At 61.5% G+C, this 17500-nt stretch overlaps 1 protein-coding gene across 5 annotated transcripts in view; it reads right to left on the reverse strand.

The window, feature by feature from the left end:
- Positions 1-831: 831 nt before the first annotated feature.
- Positions 832-17500, reverse strand: part of LOC142363556 (uncharacterized) — a 32967-nt gene continuing 16298 nt past the window's right edge. For 2 of the 5 annotated variants that reach the window (XM_075438793.1, XM_075438795.1), the window contains exons 7-15: positions 16460-16569; positions 15597-15787; positions 13238-13347; positions 10513-10622; positions 9650-9840; positions 7194-7303; positions 4462-4573; positions 1752-1861; positions 832-1081 (exon numbers count right to left, since the gene is read on the reverse strand). In XM_075438793.1, coding sequence (XP_075294908.1) covers positions 879-1081; positions 1752-1861; positions 4462-4573; positions 7194-7303; positions 9650-9840; positions 10513-10622; positions 13238-13347; positions 15597-15787; positions 16460-16569 — 1247 coding nt within the window. In that variant the 3' untranslated portion in view covers positions 832-878. The remainder of the gene's footprint in view (positions 1082-1751; positions 1862-4461; positions 4574-7193; positions 7304-9649; positions 9841-10512; positions 10623-13237; positions 13348-15596; positions 15788-16459; positions 16570-17500) is intronic. The other 3 variants (XM_075438796.1, XM_075438798.1, XM_075438797.1) reach the window with 2 other exon arrangements.

Genomic DNA, 17500 nt, shown 5'->3' on the forward strand with positions numbered 1-17500 from the left:
TCGGCTCCGAGCAGACCCCGACTCGCGGCTCCGACACGGCGCCGCACCCCCGTCGCTCCTTGCCCCCGACACGGACCCCGCCCTCCCGGGGGCTTTTCCCCGGGACCCGCCGCTCCATCCAACCCCCCCCCCCATACCCCGCGCTCACCTTCTCCCTCGCTGCAGCCGCAACCCGGCTATGGCTCCGCTCCTCCTTCGGCTCGCATCGGGCCCGGCACGGCAGCACCGGGTCCTCTACCGGCAGAGGGAGGGGCCGTCGCCATCAGCCCCGCTGCCCGCACCTGGGGCTCTTCCGGCCCCGGCCCACGGCTGGAGCCCACGATGCCGTCATTGGGCAAACACAAAGACTCTCTGAAGCCCTTTGGGCACTTCAGCAAGCAGGCAGGCGTTCCTTATTGCAGCGCCGGACACACAGGGCACGGCTCCTCCCAGCGCGCAAAGCACCTGCGCCACTCGAGCGGCAGTACCGAACTTTGCTCACCGGGTGGCAGCAGCGAGCTCTTGGACACGGCGCCACCGCGCATTGGCGCCGCCCGAGCCGCAGTACCGAACTTTGCTCACCGGGTGGCAGCAGCGATCGTACCGGCCCCTCCACGGCCACCCGCGCCACGGCAGCACCGGCCCCTCCACGGCCACCCGCGCCACGGCAGCACCGGGCCCTCCACCGGCACAGGAAGGGGCCGTCGCCATCAGCCCCGCTGCCCGCACCTGGGGCTCCCCCGGCCCCGGCCCACGGATGGACCCCGGCAGGAACAGGGGGCCGTCGCCCCAGCCCCACAGCCCGTCCCCTCCTCCCCTGGCCTCTGGCGCAGCCCCTCGTCCCGTGCAAACCAAGCACAAACGCAGCCGCCAGGGCAAAAGGGACCGCAGGTCTTTACTCAGTCACGCACCCAGCCAGTCCCGGGAGCCGCTCTGCTCCGGGGCTCGGGGCCCCCGACGCTCCCTCTGCCCCTCCGACACCTCGGCACTCCTTCCCGCAGCTGCGCCCGTTGCTCCAGCGGCGAACAGTCCGTCCGTCGCCTCCCGGAGCGATGCGCTGCTCGGCAGAGGCTGCCAAAAATGAGGAGCAGGGTGCAGGCCACTACAAGAGAGGAGAAAAGTGACAGGTGGCTGGACAGCGGCGGTGGAACGAGAAAGCACCAAGCAGGGAAAGGGACGGCGAGAGAAGGACGGGGACAGGCAGTCCCACAGAGACGGAGAAAGAAGCAGCAGCAAGAGAGCAAGAGCGGCAGCAGAAAGAAGAAGAGGGAGCAGGACACAGACCGAAAATGAAGAACGGGGAGCAGGAAGGAGATGCAAAAAAAGCCCTGCAGCATGACAGAGGAAAAAAGAATAGCGGCAGGGACCTGGACAAAGAGAGATGAGGAAATAGAATAGAATAGACATGGAGAAAGCAGTAGATCTGTGACGTGCTACGGAGCCGAGAGGGAAGGCCTCGAATCAAGGGACGAGGAGGCAGACAGAGAGCACCAAAGACAGCAAAAGTATTGACAGGCTACAGAGTAGGAGGAAAGCAAAACTAGTAACCGGGAGCTGAACAGAAAGAGGGGAAGAAGGAAAAAAATGCCACGGGCTGCAGGGCAGAAAGAGGGAGGACCTAAAAGATGGGGACAAGTCAGAGACAGATGGAGAAAGAAGGTACACAAGAGCAGAAAAAAAAAATAATCGTAGCAGTGGGGGAAAGAGAGGGAGCCGGGGAGGGCCCAGGATGCAGAAGAGGGGTGACAGGGCCCCGAGGGCCCACGACTCACCACAGCTCTCACTCTCGGTGCTGCCGGGAGACTTTGACACTTCAGATGTTTCTCTCCCCTTCTCTCTTCCCCTCTTCTTCCGCAACTCCAATCGTTTGGCTCTCCTGCACCTGAGAGAAAATGCATGTGGCTGTCTTAGAGCTCATACGAGACTGAAGCCCTCAGGAACAGGACAGAGAAAAAAGAGAGAATATGATGAGTGGGAAGCAGAACACACGGATCGAGAGAGAACTTGAATCAGAGGAGTAAACAAGGCAGGAAAGAGAGATAAAGACAGGGAAGAAGCCACAAAAAAGGGCCTTTCTGGCCTCTACTCGCACCCCCCGGCCTCCTTTTTTTTCTGGCCTCTACTCTCGCCCCCAGCCTCCCACCCCTCTGCAGCCTCCCACCCCTTTCCGGCCTCCCTTTTTTTCTGGCCTCTACTCTCGCCCCCAGCCTCCCACCCCTCTGCAGCCTCCCACCCCTTTCCGGCCTCCTTTTTTTTCCCTGGCCTCTACTCTCGCCCCCGGCCTCCCCACCCCTCTGCAGCCTCCCACCCCTTTCCGGCCTCCTTTTTTTTTCCTGGCCTCTGCCCCCCCCCCCCCCCCCGCCTCCCACCCCTCGATAGCCTCCTAACTCCCTTTTTGCTGGCCTCTACTTAATTCAGCTTCCCACCCCTCTGCAACCTCCTACCTCTTTCCAGCCTCCACTCCGCCCCCCCCAGCTTCCCACCCTTTTTCAGCCTCCCACCACCGTCCCACGCAGTGCAGGACACACTGACAGAGAGAGAAAAAGGACAGGCAACAGGAAGAAACGTACTAAGAAACAAAGAAAGGGTCAGACGAAGAAGGGGGTGGGTGGTCAGGGTTGGAATCCCAACACAAACCAGCAAGGGGATAGAGGACAGACAGAGAGGAAGACAAGAACGGGCCGGGAAGCAGGAAGAGAAGGAGAGAAAGGCAAAAAGGGAGAGCCGGCTGCACAGGCAGGTACAGCAAGAAACGACCGGACAGGCAGCAGGATCGAGAAAGAGAGACAGAAAAACTGGGGACAGGAAGCAGGACAGAGGGACGGCGAGAGGAAACAAGGGCCAGGGAGCAGGACAGCGGTGGAAAAAGAGGCACTGGGGCAGCAGGACAGAAAGAGAAGGAAGAAAGGCCAGAACAAGGACGGGGAATAACAGCAAAGGGAAAGAGAAGGACAAGGAGCGGGACAGATTGTCAGAGAAAGACAGGGACAGGGAGCGGGACAAGGTGATACTGAGAGAGAAAAAGGGGACAAGGAGGCAGGACAAAGTGAAAGACAGGCACAAGTAAGAGACGGGGGAGCAGGACAGAGACGGAGGGGGAAAAGCCTCAGCTGGGCAGCAGGAGACAGAGGCGGAGAAGGGAAAAAACAGCACCGGGCTGAGGGACCCTGAGGGAGGAATTAAAAAACAAACACAGGGAGCAGGACAAAACGACAGAGAGAGAGAAAAGGGACAGAGCAGGACAGCGTTGGGGGGAGAAATGCGACCGTGACGGGCAGCGGGAGAGAGGTATGGAGAAAGAAAAAAAATACCGAGGAAGAGAGAAAGGAAACAAGGGACAGCGAGCTGCACAGGGGGATCGAGAAAGAAAGGATGGGAGAGGGAATGGCGCAGAGAGAGAAAGGCAGAAAAAACAGCAAGAGGAAGCAGGGCAAAAGGACAGCAAGAGGAAAAAGGAAAGGGACAGGGAGCTGGACAGAGATGGGAAAAAAAGCAGCGGGGACACACGAAAAGAGACAGAAAGAGAAGGGCACAAAAGGATAGATGAGGACAGCGGCAGGATGGAGACGCAGAACAAAACCTGGGACGGTCAACCTGGGTGGGCGGGGAGCGGGTCAGAGAGCCGGAGAAAGGAAAAACTCTGCTGTGGAGCAGCCGAGGGGGACGGAGAAAGAAAGACAGGGACGGGGAGCAGGGCAGAGAAACGGAGAGAGAAAATAAGCGATGGGGAGCAGGGCAGAGCACTAGGAAGAGGAAAATAAGACAAGGGAGAAGACCGAGAAGCTCAGAGAGAAAGAAGGGTCGAAAGGAAACGCCAGAGAGGTAGAGAAATCAAGAAATACAGGGACGAGGAGCCTTGCAGAGACGGGAGCACGAAAATGTAGGGCCGGTGAGCGCGAAAGAGGGAGAGAGAGACGGGGGCAGGGGGAGGAGATGAAGAAGAAAGGAGAGATAAAGATGGCAACGGAGCGCAGGGGACACAGACAGAGAGAGAAAAAGGACAGTGAACAGGAAAAAAGGGACCGAGAAACAAAGAAAGGGTCAGATCTAGACAAAGAGACCAAGAAAGGGGCGGGGGGCGTGTGTGCAGGGAAACCCCAAAACAAACCAGCAAGGGGCTAGAGAACAGAGAGGGAGAGAAAGAGAAGAAAGGGCCATGAAGCAGGACAGAGAAGGAGAGAAAGGCAAAAAGGGAGAGCAAAAAGAGAGCCGGCTGGACAGGGAGGTACAGCAAGAAACGACCGGACAGCCAGCAGGACAGAGAAATAGAGACAGGGAGCCGGCTAGAGAAATTCTGAAGGGAGAAAAAGAGGGAGAGGGAGCAGAACACACACACAGACAGAAGACGGGAGGTACAGGGAAAGGAAAACAAAAGGAAAAAGAAAAAAAAAAAAATCACAGCAGCGTGGGAGAGAGAAGGATCCAGGGGACAGCTCGGGACGCAGAAGAGGGGCGACAGGGCCCCGAGGGCCCGCCACTCACCGCAGCTCTCGCTCTCCGCGCGCTCCCGGGAGACTCTGCCGCTTCAGACGCTTCTCCGTCCTGCTCTCCTCCATTCCTCTTCCGTAACTCCGGTCGCTTGGCTGTCCCCCACCTAAGAGAAAACGTCCATGTCTCGCAGCTCTTACGAGACAAGGATCCCCAGGCACGTAGCCTCGCTTGCTCGCGCGCTACGCGCAGGAACAGCACAGAGGGAAAGAGAGAGAGACAGAGAACGACGAGCGGGCAGCAGAACTGACGGATCAAGAGAGAAACTGAATCGGAGGAATAAAGAACACTGGAGGGAGACACAAGTAGAGCGAACAAGCCAGATGGACGGGGGGCAGGAGACACACAGATCAGGCCAAAGAGGTGGAGAAAGTAAAATCGGTGACGGGCTGCAGGATGATAGAAAAGGCCACGGTTCAGCACAGAGGAGAACAACGGGACAGCAAGCTGGACAGGGGCATATAGCGAGAAACAAAGGGACAGGCAGCAGTATGGAGATACACAGACAAAGAGTTACGGGGAGGATGGAGGACAGAGAGAACAAGAGAAAAGGGACAGGGAGGGGGGCACAGATGGAGAAAGAAACATTGCAGAGAGAGAGAGGAAGAAAGCGACAGGGCAGAGGCAGAGAGGTAGAGAAAGGAAGAAAAAAGTAGCGACGAGTAAGAGGCCAGAGGGACAAGGAAAAGCCAGGAGGAAGGACAGAGTGAGAGAGAAAACAGGTGAGGGACACGACGCCAGACTGTGAAACAGAGAGCGCGACAGGGAGCAGGATGCTGGGACAGACAGCAAACGAGAGCAACAGAGAGAACGGCAGCGAGGCGGAGCACGAGAGAAAACAGGGACTGAGAGCAAGACCCAGGGGTGAAGCAATAAATAACGGGGCTGGGGAGCAGGACAGCAGAAGAGAGAGACAGAGAGGGGGACACATAGGACAAACCGCAAACTGAGAGGGAGAAGGAGAAGAGCACAGAGGGTCACAGACAAAAAGAGAGGGACGGCAGAAAGAGAAAAACAAGACGAGGCAGAAGGACTGAGGAGCAGAGAGAAAAAGGGTACAGGGAAAAGGACAGAGATGCAGAAAACAAGGAAAGCCTGGAGCACAGGGCAAAACTGACAAGGACAGGGAGCGGGACAAAGGGATGGAGGAGTTAAAAACAGCGATGGGCCGCAGCACAGAGGAAGAGAGAGAAAAAGAGCAAGAGCAGCAAGGGAAGAAGAGTGACAGAAGGGTGTTGACAGGGACACGTACAAAGCGGGCTTGGGGGACACAGACATCGGAAGGGTAGAAAGGAAAGGGAGGGATGGGGAGCAAGACAGCGTGACAGAGGGAGTGGAGTGCAAGGATACACAAAAGCAGAGGGACTGGGAAGAGGAAAGAACGTCAGGGAGAGAAAGGCGAGGCTGGCGAGCAGGAGAGAGAGAGGTGGAGAATGAAAAAACAGCCATGGTCAGAAGAACAGAAATGCAGAGAAGAAAAAATTACTTCCAGGCAGCAGGACAGAGGGACAGAGCAAGAGCAAAAATATCAAGAGGGAGAAGGACAGGTAACACACAGCAGGACGCTGCAGGAGTGAGAGGGAGGGAACACAGAGCAAAGCAGAAGAATGAAGAGAGAAAAAAAAAAACAACCCAGCAAACAGAAAGGGAACCGGACAGAACTAGGCAGCAGGGCAGAGAGACGGAGAAAGAAAAAACAGGGACAAAGGGATAGAGAGGCAAAGAGAGGGATGGGGACCAGGGACAGTGGGATACAAACAGGGAGTAGGACTCGAGATTGCAGAGAGAGAGGTCCAGGGAAGCAGGAAGAATAACAGAGAGAAAAAGGGGGGGAGGGGGGGTGGGGAGCAGGTCAGAGCGCTGGAGAAAGGAAAAACACTGCTGTGGAGCAGCAGAGGGGGACGGAGAAAGAGAGAGAGGGACGGGGAGCAGGGCAGAGAAAACGGAGAGAGAAAATAAGCGATGGGGAGCAGGGCAGAGCACTAGGAAGAGGAAAATAAGACAAGGGAGAAGAGCGAGAAGCTCAGAGAGAAAGAAGGGTCGAAAGGAAACGCCAGAGAGGTAGAGAAATCAAGAAATACAGGGACGAGGAGCCTTGCAGAGACGGAGCACGAAAATGTAGGGCCGGTGAGCGCGAAAGAGGGAGAGAGAGACGGGGGCAGGGGGAGGAGATGAAGAAGAAAGGAGAGATAAAGATGGCAACGGAGCGCAGGGGACACAGACAGAGAGAGAAACAGGACAGTGAACAGGAAAAAAGGGGACCGAGAAACAAAGAAAGGGTCAGATCTAGACAAAGAGACCAAGAAAGGGGCGGGGGGGCGTGTGTGCAGGGAAACCCCAAAACAAACCAGCAAGGGGCTAGAGAACAGAGAGGGAGAGAAAGAGAAGAAAGGGCCATGAAGCAGGACAGAGAAGGAGAGAAAGGCAAAAAGGGAGAGCAAAAAGAGAGCCGGCTGGACAGGGAGGTACAGCAAGAAACGACCGGACAGCCAGCAGGACAGAGAAATAGAGACAGGGAGCCGGCTAGAGAAATTCTGAAGGGAGAAAAAGAGGGAGAGGGAGCAGAACACACACACAGACAGAAGACGGGAGGTACAGGGAAAGGAAAACAAAAGGAAAAAGAAAAAAAAAAAAAAAAATCACAGCAGCGTGGGAGAGAGAAGGATCCAGGGGACAGCTCGGGACACAGAAGAGGGGCGACAGGGCCCCGAGGGCCCGCCACTCACCGCAGCTCTCGCTCTCCGCGCTCCCGGGAGACTCTGCCGCTTCAGACGCTTCTCCGTCCTGCTCTCCTCCATTCCTCTTCCGTAACTCCGGTCGCTTGGCTGTCCCCCACCTAAGAGAAAACGTCCATGTCTCGCAGCTCTTACGAGACAAGGCTCCCTACGCACGCAGCCACGCTCGCGCGCTCCACAACCGGACCATGCTGCTGCTGGTGACACATACAGACCCTGCGGGGCACGCTGGCGGCCTGGCCTGCTGCGGGCTACCAAGACGGAGCCTTCCTCACCCGCAGCGCCAGGCAGCTGCCAGCCAGGTGGCCTTCCATTTCTTCTTCTTCTTCAGCCTTCTCGGGACTCTCCAGCTTCAGCCGCGCCACCTCCTGTCCGCAGCCACTCAGCGCTCCGCCTCTCCCTTTTCGCCCCCACGCCGCCAGCACAGCGAGGCCCGGCACACGCAGCCCACACAAGCCCTGAGCGGGCGCAGCCAACGGCATCCCCAGGGCACGAACGGAAAAACGCGAACTCAGCGCGGCCCCTGCCACACATAAACAAGCAGCGGCGACCGCGTTCAGGGAGGCCGAGGCACGCTCCAGGGCCAGCGTGCCGCCCGCACCACGGGCCTTGGGGCAGGCCGGGCGCTCCGGGACAGGCTTCAGGGGACGTGCTGCAGCTGGGGGCGGCTGCGCGGGGCTTCGGGGCCGGGGGGAGCGCTGCCAACTTGGGGGGGGGGGTGCCCGCGCCCTTCTCCCCTTCCCTTCCGTCACCTCCCGCCTCTGGCCCCGGGGCTGCCCGCACCCGGCTCGCCTCCTGCAGCCTGCCGCAGCGGCCGGCTCCAAGCTTCCCGTCCCACCACCCTCGGGCAGCCACCACGCACCCCCGCACCCGCTGGAGGGGAGCCCGCGCCTCACCGCTGGCCTCTCTGCTCCCCCGCCGCCCCGGCACCGAACACCAGCCCGCCGCCATGCTGCTCCGCCGCACCGCGCATGCGCCACGAGCCGACGGCGCGCCGGAGGGGCCACACTCTGAGCCGAACGCCGGGCTGCAGTACCGCGTTGCGGCCAGGGGGCGGCGAGGGCGAGGGCGGCGCCAGCGGGGCCGGGGGCGGCGCCAGCGGGGGCGGGGGGCGGCGCCAGCGGGGGCGGGGGCGGCGCCAGCGGGGACGGGGGGCGGCGCCAGCGGGGCCGGGGGCGGCGCCAGCGGGGGCGGGGGCGGCGCCAGCGGGGGCGGGGGCGGCGCCAGCGGGGGCGGGGGCGGCGCCAGCGGGGGCGGGGGCGGCGCCAGCGGGGGCGGGGGCGGCGCCAGCGGGGGCGGGGGCGGCGCCAGCGGGGGCGGGGGCGGCGCCAGCGGGGGCGGGGGAGGCGCCTGCGGGGGCGGGGGAGGCGCCTGCGGGGGCGGGGGAGGCGCCTGCGGGTCGGGGGCGGCGCCCAGCGCCGGCTCCGGCTCCGAGCCGACCCCGACTCGCGGCTCCGACACGGCGCCGCACCCCCCGTCGCTCCTTGCCCCCGACACGGACCCCGCCCTCCCGGGGGCTTTTCCCCCGGGACCCGCCGCTCCATCCAACCCCCCCCCCCCCATACCCCGCGCTCACCTTCTCCCTCGCTGCAGCCGCAACCCGGCTATGGCTCCGCTCCTCCTTCGGCTCGCATCGGGCCCGGCACGGCAGCACCGGGCCCTCTACCGGCAGAGGGAGGGGCCGTCGCCATCAGCCCCGCTGCCCGCACCTGGGGCTCTTCCGGCCCCGGCCCACGGCTGGAGCCCACGATGCCGTCATTGGGCAAACACAAAGACTCTCTGAAGCCCTTTGGGCACTTCAGCAAGCAGGCAGGCGTTCCTTATTGCAGCGCCGGACACACAGGGCACGGCTCCTCCCAGCGCGCAAAGCACCTGCGCCACTCGAGCGGCAGTACCGAACTTTGCTCACCGGGTGGCAGCAGCGAGCTCTTGGACACGGCGCCACCGCGCATTGGCGCCGCCCGAGCCGCAGTACCGAACTTTGCTCACCGGGTGGCAGCAGCGAGCCCTTGGACACGGCGCCACCCGAGCCGCAGTACCGAACTTTGCTCACCGGGTGGCAGCAGCGAGCCCTTGGACACGGCGCCGCCCGAGCCGCAGTACCGAACTTTGCTCACCGGGTGGCAGCAGCGATCGTACCGGCCCCTCCACGGCCACCCGCGCCACGGCAGCACCGGCCCCTCCACGGCCACCCGCGCCACGGCAGCACCGGGCCCTCCACCGGCACAGGAAGGGGGCCGTCGCCATCAGCCCCGCTGCCCGCACCTGGGGCTCCCCCGGCCCCGGCCCACGGATGGACCCCGGCAGGAACAGGGGGCCGTCGCCCCAGCCCCACAGCCCGTCCCCTCCTCCCCTGGCCTCTGGCGCAGCCCCTCGTCCCGTGCAAACCAAGCACAAACGCAGCCGCCAGGGCAAAAGGGACCGCAGGTCTTTACTCAGTCACGCACCCAGCCAGTCCCGGGAGCCGCTCTGCTCCGGGGCTCGGGGCCCCCGACGCTCCCTCTGCCCCTCCGACACCTCGGCACTCCTTCCCGCAGCTGCGCCCGTTGATCCAGCGGCGAACAGTCCGTCCGTCGCCTCCCGGAGCGATGCGCTGCTCGGCAGAGGCTGCCAAAAATGAGGAGCAGGGTGCAGGCCACTACAAGAGAGGAGAAAAGTGACAGGTGGCTGGACAGCGGCGGTGGAACGAGAAAGCACCAAGCAGGGAAAGGGACGGCGAGAGAAGGACGGGGACAGGCAGTCCCACAGAGACGGAGAAAGAAGCAGCAGCAAGAGAGCAAGAGCGGCAGCAGAAAGAAGAAGAGGGAGCAGGACACAGACCGAAAATGAAGAACGGGGAGCAGGAAGGAGATGCAAAAAAAAAACCCTGCAGCATGACAGAGGAAAAAAGAATAGCGGCAGGGACCTGGACAAAGAGAGATGAGGAAATAGAATAGAATAGACATGGAGAAAGCAGTAGATCTGTGACGTGCTAGGGAGCCGAGAAGGAAGGCCTCGAATCAAGGGACGAGGAGGCAGACAGAGAGCACCAAAGACAGCAAAAGTATTGACAGGCTACAGAGTAGGAGGAAAGCAAAACTAGTAACCGGGAGCTGAACAGAAAGAGGGGAAGAAGGAAAAAAATGCCACGGGCTGCAGGGCAGAAAGAGGGAGGACCTAAAAGATGGGGACAAGTCAGAGACAGATGGAGAAAGAAGGTACACAAGAGCAGAAAAAAAAAATAATCGTAGCAGTGGGGGAAAGAGAGGGAGCCGGGGAGGGCCCAGGATGCAGAAGAGGGGTGACAGGGCCCCGAGGGCCCACGACTCACCGCAGCTCTCACTCTCGGTGCTGCCGGGAGACTTTGACACTTCAGATGTTTCTCTCCCCTTCTCTCTTCCCCTCTTCTTCCGCAACTCCAATCGTTTGGCTCTCCTGCACCTGAGAGAAAATGCATGTGGCTGTCTTAGAGCTCATACGAGACGTGGCTTCCTAGACAAGAAGCCTCAGGAACAGGACAGAGAAAAAGAGAGAATATGATGAGTGGGAAGCAGAACACACGGATCGAGAGAGAACTTGAATCAGAGGAGTAAACAAGGCAGGAAAGAGAGATAAAGACAGGGAAGAAGCCACAAAAAAGGGCCTTTCTGGCCTCTACTCGCACCCCCCGGCCTCCTTTTTTTTCTGGCCTCTACTCTCGCCCCCAGCCTCCCACCCCTCTGCAGCCTCCCACCCCTTTCCGGCCTCCCTTTTTTTCTGGCCTCTACTCTCGCCCCCGGCCTCCCACCCCTCTGCAGCCTCCCACCCCTTTCCGGCCTCCTTTTTTTTCCTGGCCTCTACTCTCGCCCCCGGCCTCCCACCCCTCTGCAGCCTCCCACCCCTTTCCGGCCTCCTTTTTTTTCCTGGCCTCTGCCCCCCCCCCCCCCCCCCCCGCCTCCCACCCCTCGATAGCCTCCTAACTCCCTTTTTGCTGGCCTCTACTTAATTCAGCTTCCCACCCCTCTGCAACCTCCTACCTCTTTCCAGCCTCCACTCCGCCCCCCCAGCTTCCCACCCTTTTTCAGCCTCCCACCACCGTCCCACGCAGTGCAGGACACACTGACAGAGAGAGAAAAAGGACAGGCAACAGGAAGAAACGTACTAAGAAACAAAGAAAGGGTCAGACGAAGAAGGGGGTGGGTGGTCAGGGTTGGAACCCCAACACAAACCAGCAAGGGGATAGAGGACAGACAGAGAGGAAGACAAGAACGGGCCGGGAAGCAGGAAGAGAAGGAGAGAAAGGCAAAAAGGGAGAGCCGGCTGCACAGGCAGGTACAGCAAGAAACGACCGGACAGGCAGCAGCATCGAGAAAGAGAGACAGAAAAACTGGGGACAGGAAGCAGGACAGAGGGACGGCGAGAGGAAACAAGGGCCAGGGAGCAGGACAGCGGTGGAAAAAGAGGCACTGGGGCAGTAGGACAGAAAGAGAAGGAAGAAAGGCCAGAACAAGGACGGGGAATAACAGCAAAGGGAAAGAGAAGGACAAGGAGCGGGACAGATTGTCAGAGAAAGACAGGGACAGGGAGCGGGACAAGGTGATACTGAGAGAGAAAAAGGGGACAAGGAGGCAGGACAAAGTGAAAGACAGGCACAAGTAAGAGACGGGGGAGCAGGACAGAGACGGAGGGGGAAAAGCCTCAGCTGGGCAGCAGGAGACAGAGGCGGAGAAGGGAAAAAACAGCACCGGGCTGAGGGACCCTGAGGGAGGAATTAAAAAACAAACACAGGGAGCAGGACAAAACGACAGAGAGAGAGAAAAGGGACAGAGCAGGACAGCATTGGGGGGAGAAATGCGACCGTGACGGGCAGCGGGAGAGAGGTATGGAGAAAGAAAAAAAATACCGAGGAAGAGAGAAAGGAAACAAGGGACAGCGAGCTGCACAGGGGGATCGAGAAAGAAAGGATGGGAGAGGGAATGGCGCAGAGAGAGAAAGGCAGAAAAAACAGCAAGAGGAAGCAGGGCAAAAGGACAGCAAGACGAAAAAAGGAAAGGGACAGGGAGCTGGACAGAGATGGGAAAAAAAGCAGCGGGGACACACGAAAAGAGACAGAAAGAGAAGGGCACAAAAGGATAGATGAGGACAGCGGCAGGATGGAGACGCAGAACAAAACCTGGGAAGGTCAACCTGGGTGGGCGGGGAGCGGGTCAGAGAGCCGGAGAAAGGAAAAACTCTGCTGTGGAGCAGCCGAGGGGGACGGAGAAAGAAAGACAGGGACGGGGAGCAGGGCAGAGAAACGGAGAGAGAAAATAAGCGATGGGGAGCAGGGCAGAGCACTAGGAAGAGGAAAATAAGACAAGGGACAAGACCGAGAAGCTCAGAGAGAAAGAAGGGTCGAAAGGAAACGCCAGAGAGGTAGAGAAATCAAGAAATACAGGGACGAGGAGCCTTGCAGAGACGGAGCACGAAAATGTAGGGCCGGTGAGCGCGAAAGAGGGAGAGAGAGACGGGGGCAGGGGGAGGAGATGAAGAAGAAAGGAGAGATAAAGATGGCAACGGAGCGCAGGGGACACAGACAGAGAGAGAAAAAGGACAGTGAACAGGAAAAAAGGGACCGAGAAACAAAGAAAGGGTCAGATCTAGACAAAGAGACCAAGAAAGGGGCGGGGGGCGTGTGTGCAGGGAAACCCCAAAACAAACCAGCAAGGGGCTAGAGAACAGAGAGGGAGAGAAAGAGAAGAAAGGGCCATGAAGCAGGACAGAGAAGGAGAGAAAGGCAAAAAGGGAGAGCAAAAAGAGAGCCGGCTGGACAGGGAGGTACAGTAAGAAACGACCGGACAGCCAGCAGGACAGAGAAATAGAGACAGGGAGCCGGCTAGAGAAATTCTGAAGGGAGAAAAAGAGGGAGAGGGAGCAGAACACACACACAGACAGAAGACGGGAGGTACAGGGAAAGGAAAACAAAAGGAAAAAGAAAAAAAAAAAAAAAATCACAGCAGCGTGGGAGAGAGAAGGATCCAGGGGACAGCTCGGGACGCAGAAGAGGGGCGACAGGGCCCCGAGGGCCCGCCACTCACCGCAGCTCTCGCTCTCCGCGCTCCCGGGAGACTCTGCCGCTTCAGACGCTTCTCCGTCCTGCTCTCCTCCATTCCTCTTCCGTAACTCCGGTCGCTTGGCTGTCCCCCACCTAAGAGAAAACGTCCATGTCTCGCAGCTCTTACGAGACAAGGCTCCCTACGCACGCAGCCGCACTCGCGCGCTCCACAACCGGACCATGCTGCTGGTGACACATACAGACCCTGCGGGGCACGCTGGCGGCCTGGCCTGCTGCGGGCTACCAAGACGGAGCCTTCCTCACCCGCAGCGCCAGGCAGCTGCCAGCCAGGTGGCCTTCCATTTCTTCTTCTTCTTCAGCCTTCTCGGGACTCTCCAGCTTCAGCCGCGCCACCTCCTGCCCGCAGCCACTCAGCGCTCCGCCTCTCCCTTTTCGCCCCCCACGCCGCCAGCACAGCGAGGCCCGGCACACGCAGCCCACACAAGCCTGGAGCGGGCGCAGCCAACGGCATCCCCAGGGCACGAACGGACAAACGCGTCCTCAGCGCGGCCCCTGCCACACATAAACAAGCAGCGGCGACCGCGTTCAGGGAGGCCGAGGCAGCCCGCACCACGGGCCTTGGGGGAGGCCGGGCGCTCCGGGACACAGGCTTCCGGGGACGTGAGGCAGCTGGGGGCGGCTGCGCGGGGCGAGCGGGGCCGGGGGAGCACTGCCGATTTGGGGGGGGGGGGGGGGGGGGTGCCCGCCTCCTTCTCCCCTTCCCTTCCGTCACCTCCCGCCTCTGGCCCCGGGGCTGCCCGCACCCGGCTCGCCTCCTGCAGCCTGCCGCAGCGGCCGGCTCCAAGCTTCCCGTCCCACCACCCTCGGGCAGCCACCACGCACCCCCCGCACCCGCTGGAGGGGAGCCCGCGCCTCACCGCTGGCCTCTCTGCTCCCCCGCCGCCCCGGCACCGAACACCAGCCCGCCGCCATGCTGCTCCGCCGCACCGCGCATGCGCCACGAGCCGACGGCGCGCCGGAGGGGCCACACTCTGAGCCGAACGCCGGGCTGCAGTACCGCGTTGCGGCCAGGGGGCGGCGGGGGCGGTGCCAGCGGGGGCGGGGGCGGCGCCAGCGGGGCCGGGGGCGGTGCCAGCGGGGGCGGGGGCGGCGCCAGCGGGGGCGGGGGCGGCGCCAGCGGGGGCGGGGGCGGCGCCAGCGGGGGCGGGGGCGGCGCCAGCGGGGGCGGGGGCGGCGCCAGCGGGGGCGGGGGCGGCGCCAGCGGGGGCGGCGCCCAGCGGGGGCGGGGGCGGCGCCAGCGGGGGCGGGGGCGGCGCCAGCGGGGGCGGGGGCGGCGCCAGCGGGGGCGGGGGCGGCGCCAGCGGGGGCGGGGGCGGCGCCTGCGGGGGCGGGGGCGGCGCCTGCGGGGGCGGGGCCCAGCGCCGGCTCCGGCTCCGAGCGGACCCCGACTCGCGGCTCCGACACGGCGCCGCACCCCCATCGCTCCTTGCCCCCGACACGGACCCCGCTCTCCCGGGGCTTTTCCCCGGGACCCGCCGCTCCATCCAACCCCCCCCCCCCATACCCCGCGCTCACCTTCTCCCTCGCTGCAGCCGCAACCCGGCTATGGCTCCGCTCCTCCTTCGGCTCGCATCGGGCCCGGCACGGCAGCACCGGGCCCTCTACCGGCAGAAGGAGGGGCCGTCGCCATCAGCCCCGCTGCCCGCACCTGGGGCTCTTCCGGCCCCGGCCCACGGCTGGAGCCCACGATGCCGTCATTGGGCAAACACAAAGACTCTCTGAAGCCCTTTGGGCACTTCAGCAAGCAGGCAGGCGTTCCTTATTGCAGCGCCGGACACACAGGGCACGGCTCCTCCCAGCGCGCAAAGCACCTGCGCCACTCGAGCGGCAGTACCGAACTTTGTTCACCGGGTGGCAGCAGCGAGCTCTTGGACACGGCGCCACCGCGCATTGGCGCCGCCCGAGCCGCAGTACCGAACTTTGCTCACCGGGTGGCAGCAGCGAGCCCTTGGACACGGCGCCGCCCGAGCCGCAGTACCGAACTTTGCTCACCGGGTGGCAGCAGCGATCGTACCGGCCCCTCCACGGCCACCCGCGCCACGGCAGCACCGGCCCCTCCACGGCCACCCGCGCCACGGCAGCACCGGCCCCTCCACCGGCACAGGGAGGGGCCGTCGCCATCAGCCCCGCTGCCCGCACCTGGGGCTCCCCCGGCCCCGGCCCACGGATGGACCCCGGCAGGAACAGGGGGCCGTCGCCCCAGCCCCACAGCCCGTCCCCTTCTCCCCTGGCCTCTGGCGCAGCCCCTCGTCCCGTGCAAACCAAGCACAAACGCAGCCGCCAGGGCAAAAGGGACCGCAGGTCTTTACTCAGTCACGCACCCAGCCAGTCCCGGGAGCCGCTCTGCTCCGGGGCTCGGGGCCCCCGACGCTCCCTCTGCCCCTCCGACACCTCGGCACTCCTTCCCGCAGCTGCGCCCGTTGATCCAGCGGCGAACAGTCCGTCCGTCGCCTCCCGGAGCGACGCGCTGCTCGGCAGAGGCTGCCAAAAATGAGGAGCAGGGTGCAGGCCACTACAAGAGAGGAGAAAAGTGACAGGTGGCTGGACAGCGGCGGTGGAACGAGAAAGCACCAAGCAGGGAAAGGGACGGCGAGAGAAGGACGGGGACAGGCAGTCCCACAGAGACGGAGAAAGAAGCAGCAGCAAGAGAGCAAGAGCGGCAGCAGAAAGAAGAAGAGGGAGCAGGACACAGACCGAAAATGAAGAACGGGGAGCAGGAAGGAGATGCAAAAAAAAAACCCTGCAGCATGACAGAGGAAAAAAGAATAGCGGCAGGGACCTGGACAAAGAGAGATGAGGAAATAGAATAGAATAGACATGGAGAAAGCAGTAGATCTGTGACGTGCTACGGAGCCGAGAAGGAAGGCCTCGAATCAAGGGACGAGGAGGCAGACAGAGAGCACCAAAGACAGCAAAAGTACTGACAGGCTACAGAGTAGGAGGAAAGCAAAACTAGTAACCGGGAGCTGAACAGAAAGAGGGGAAGAAGGAAAAAAATGCCACGGGCTGCAGGGCAGAAAGAGGGAGGACCTAAAAGATGGGGACAAGTCAGAGACAGATGGAGAAAGAAGGTACACAAGAGCAGAAAAAAAAAATAATCGTAGCAGTGGGGGAAAGAGAGGGAGCCGGGGAGGGCCCAGGATGCAGAAGAGGGGTGACAGGGCCCCGAGGGCCCACGACTCACCTCAGCTCTCACTCTCGGTGCTGCCGGGAGACTTTGACACTTCAGATGTTTCTCTCCCCTTCTCTCTTCCCCTCTTCTTCCGCAACTCCAATCGTTTGGCTCTCCTGCACCTGAGAGAAAATGCATGTGGCTGTCTTAGAGCTCATACGAGACGTGGCTTCCTAGACAAGAAGCCTCAGGAACAGGACAGAGAAAAAGAGAGAATATGATGAGTGGGAAGCAGAACACACGGATCGAGAGAGAACTTGAATCAGAGGAGTAAACAAGGCAGGAAAGAGAGATAAAGACAGGGAAGAAGCCACAAAAAAGGGCCTTTCTGGCCTCTACTCGCACCCCCCGGCCTCCTTTTTTTTCTGGCCTCTACTCTCGCCCCCAGCCTCCCACCCCTCTGCAGCCTCCCACCCCTTTCCGGCCTCCCTTTTTTTCTGGCCTCTACTCTCGCCCCCGGCCTCCCACCCCTCTGCAGCCTCCCACCCCTTTCCGGCCTCCTTTTTTTTCCTGGCCTCTACTCCCCCCTCCTCGCCCCCCCCCCCCCGCCTCCCACCCCTCGATAGCCTCCTAACTCCCTTTTTGCTGGCCTCTACTTAATTCAGCTTCCCACCCCTCTGCAACCTCCTACCTCTTTCCAGCCTCCACTCCGCCCCCCCAGCTTCCCACCCTTTTTCAGCCTCCCACCACCGTCCCACGCAGTGCAGGACACACTGACAGAGAGAGAAAAAGGACAGGCAACAGGAAGAAACGTACTAAGAAACAAAGAAAGGGTCAGACGAAGAAGGGGGTGGGTGGTCAGGGTTGGAACCCCAACACAAACCAGCAAGGGGATAGAGGACAGACAGAGAGGAAGACAAGAACGGGCCGGGAAGCAGGAAGAGAAGGAGAGAAAGGCAAAAAGGGAGAGCCGGCTGCACAGGCAGGTACAGCAAGAAACGACCGGACAGGCAGCAGGATCGAGAAAGAGAGACAGAAAAACTGGGGACAGGAAGCAGGACAGAGGGACGGCGAGAGGAAACAAGGGCCAGGGAGCAGGACAGCGGTGGAAAA

Source organism: Opisthocomus hoazin, chromosome 18 (genome assembly GCF_030867145.1).
Source record: "Opisthocomus hoazin isolate bOpiHoa1 chromosome 18, bOpiHoa1.hap1, whole genome shotgun sequence".
NCBI classification, from domain to species: domain Eukaryota; kingdom Metazoa; phylum Chordata; class Aves; order Opisthocomiformes; family Opisthocomidae; genus Opisthocomus; species Opisthocomus hoazin.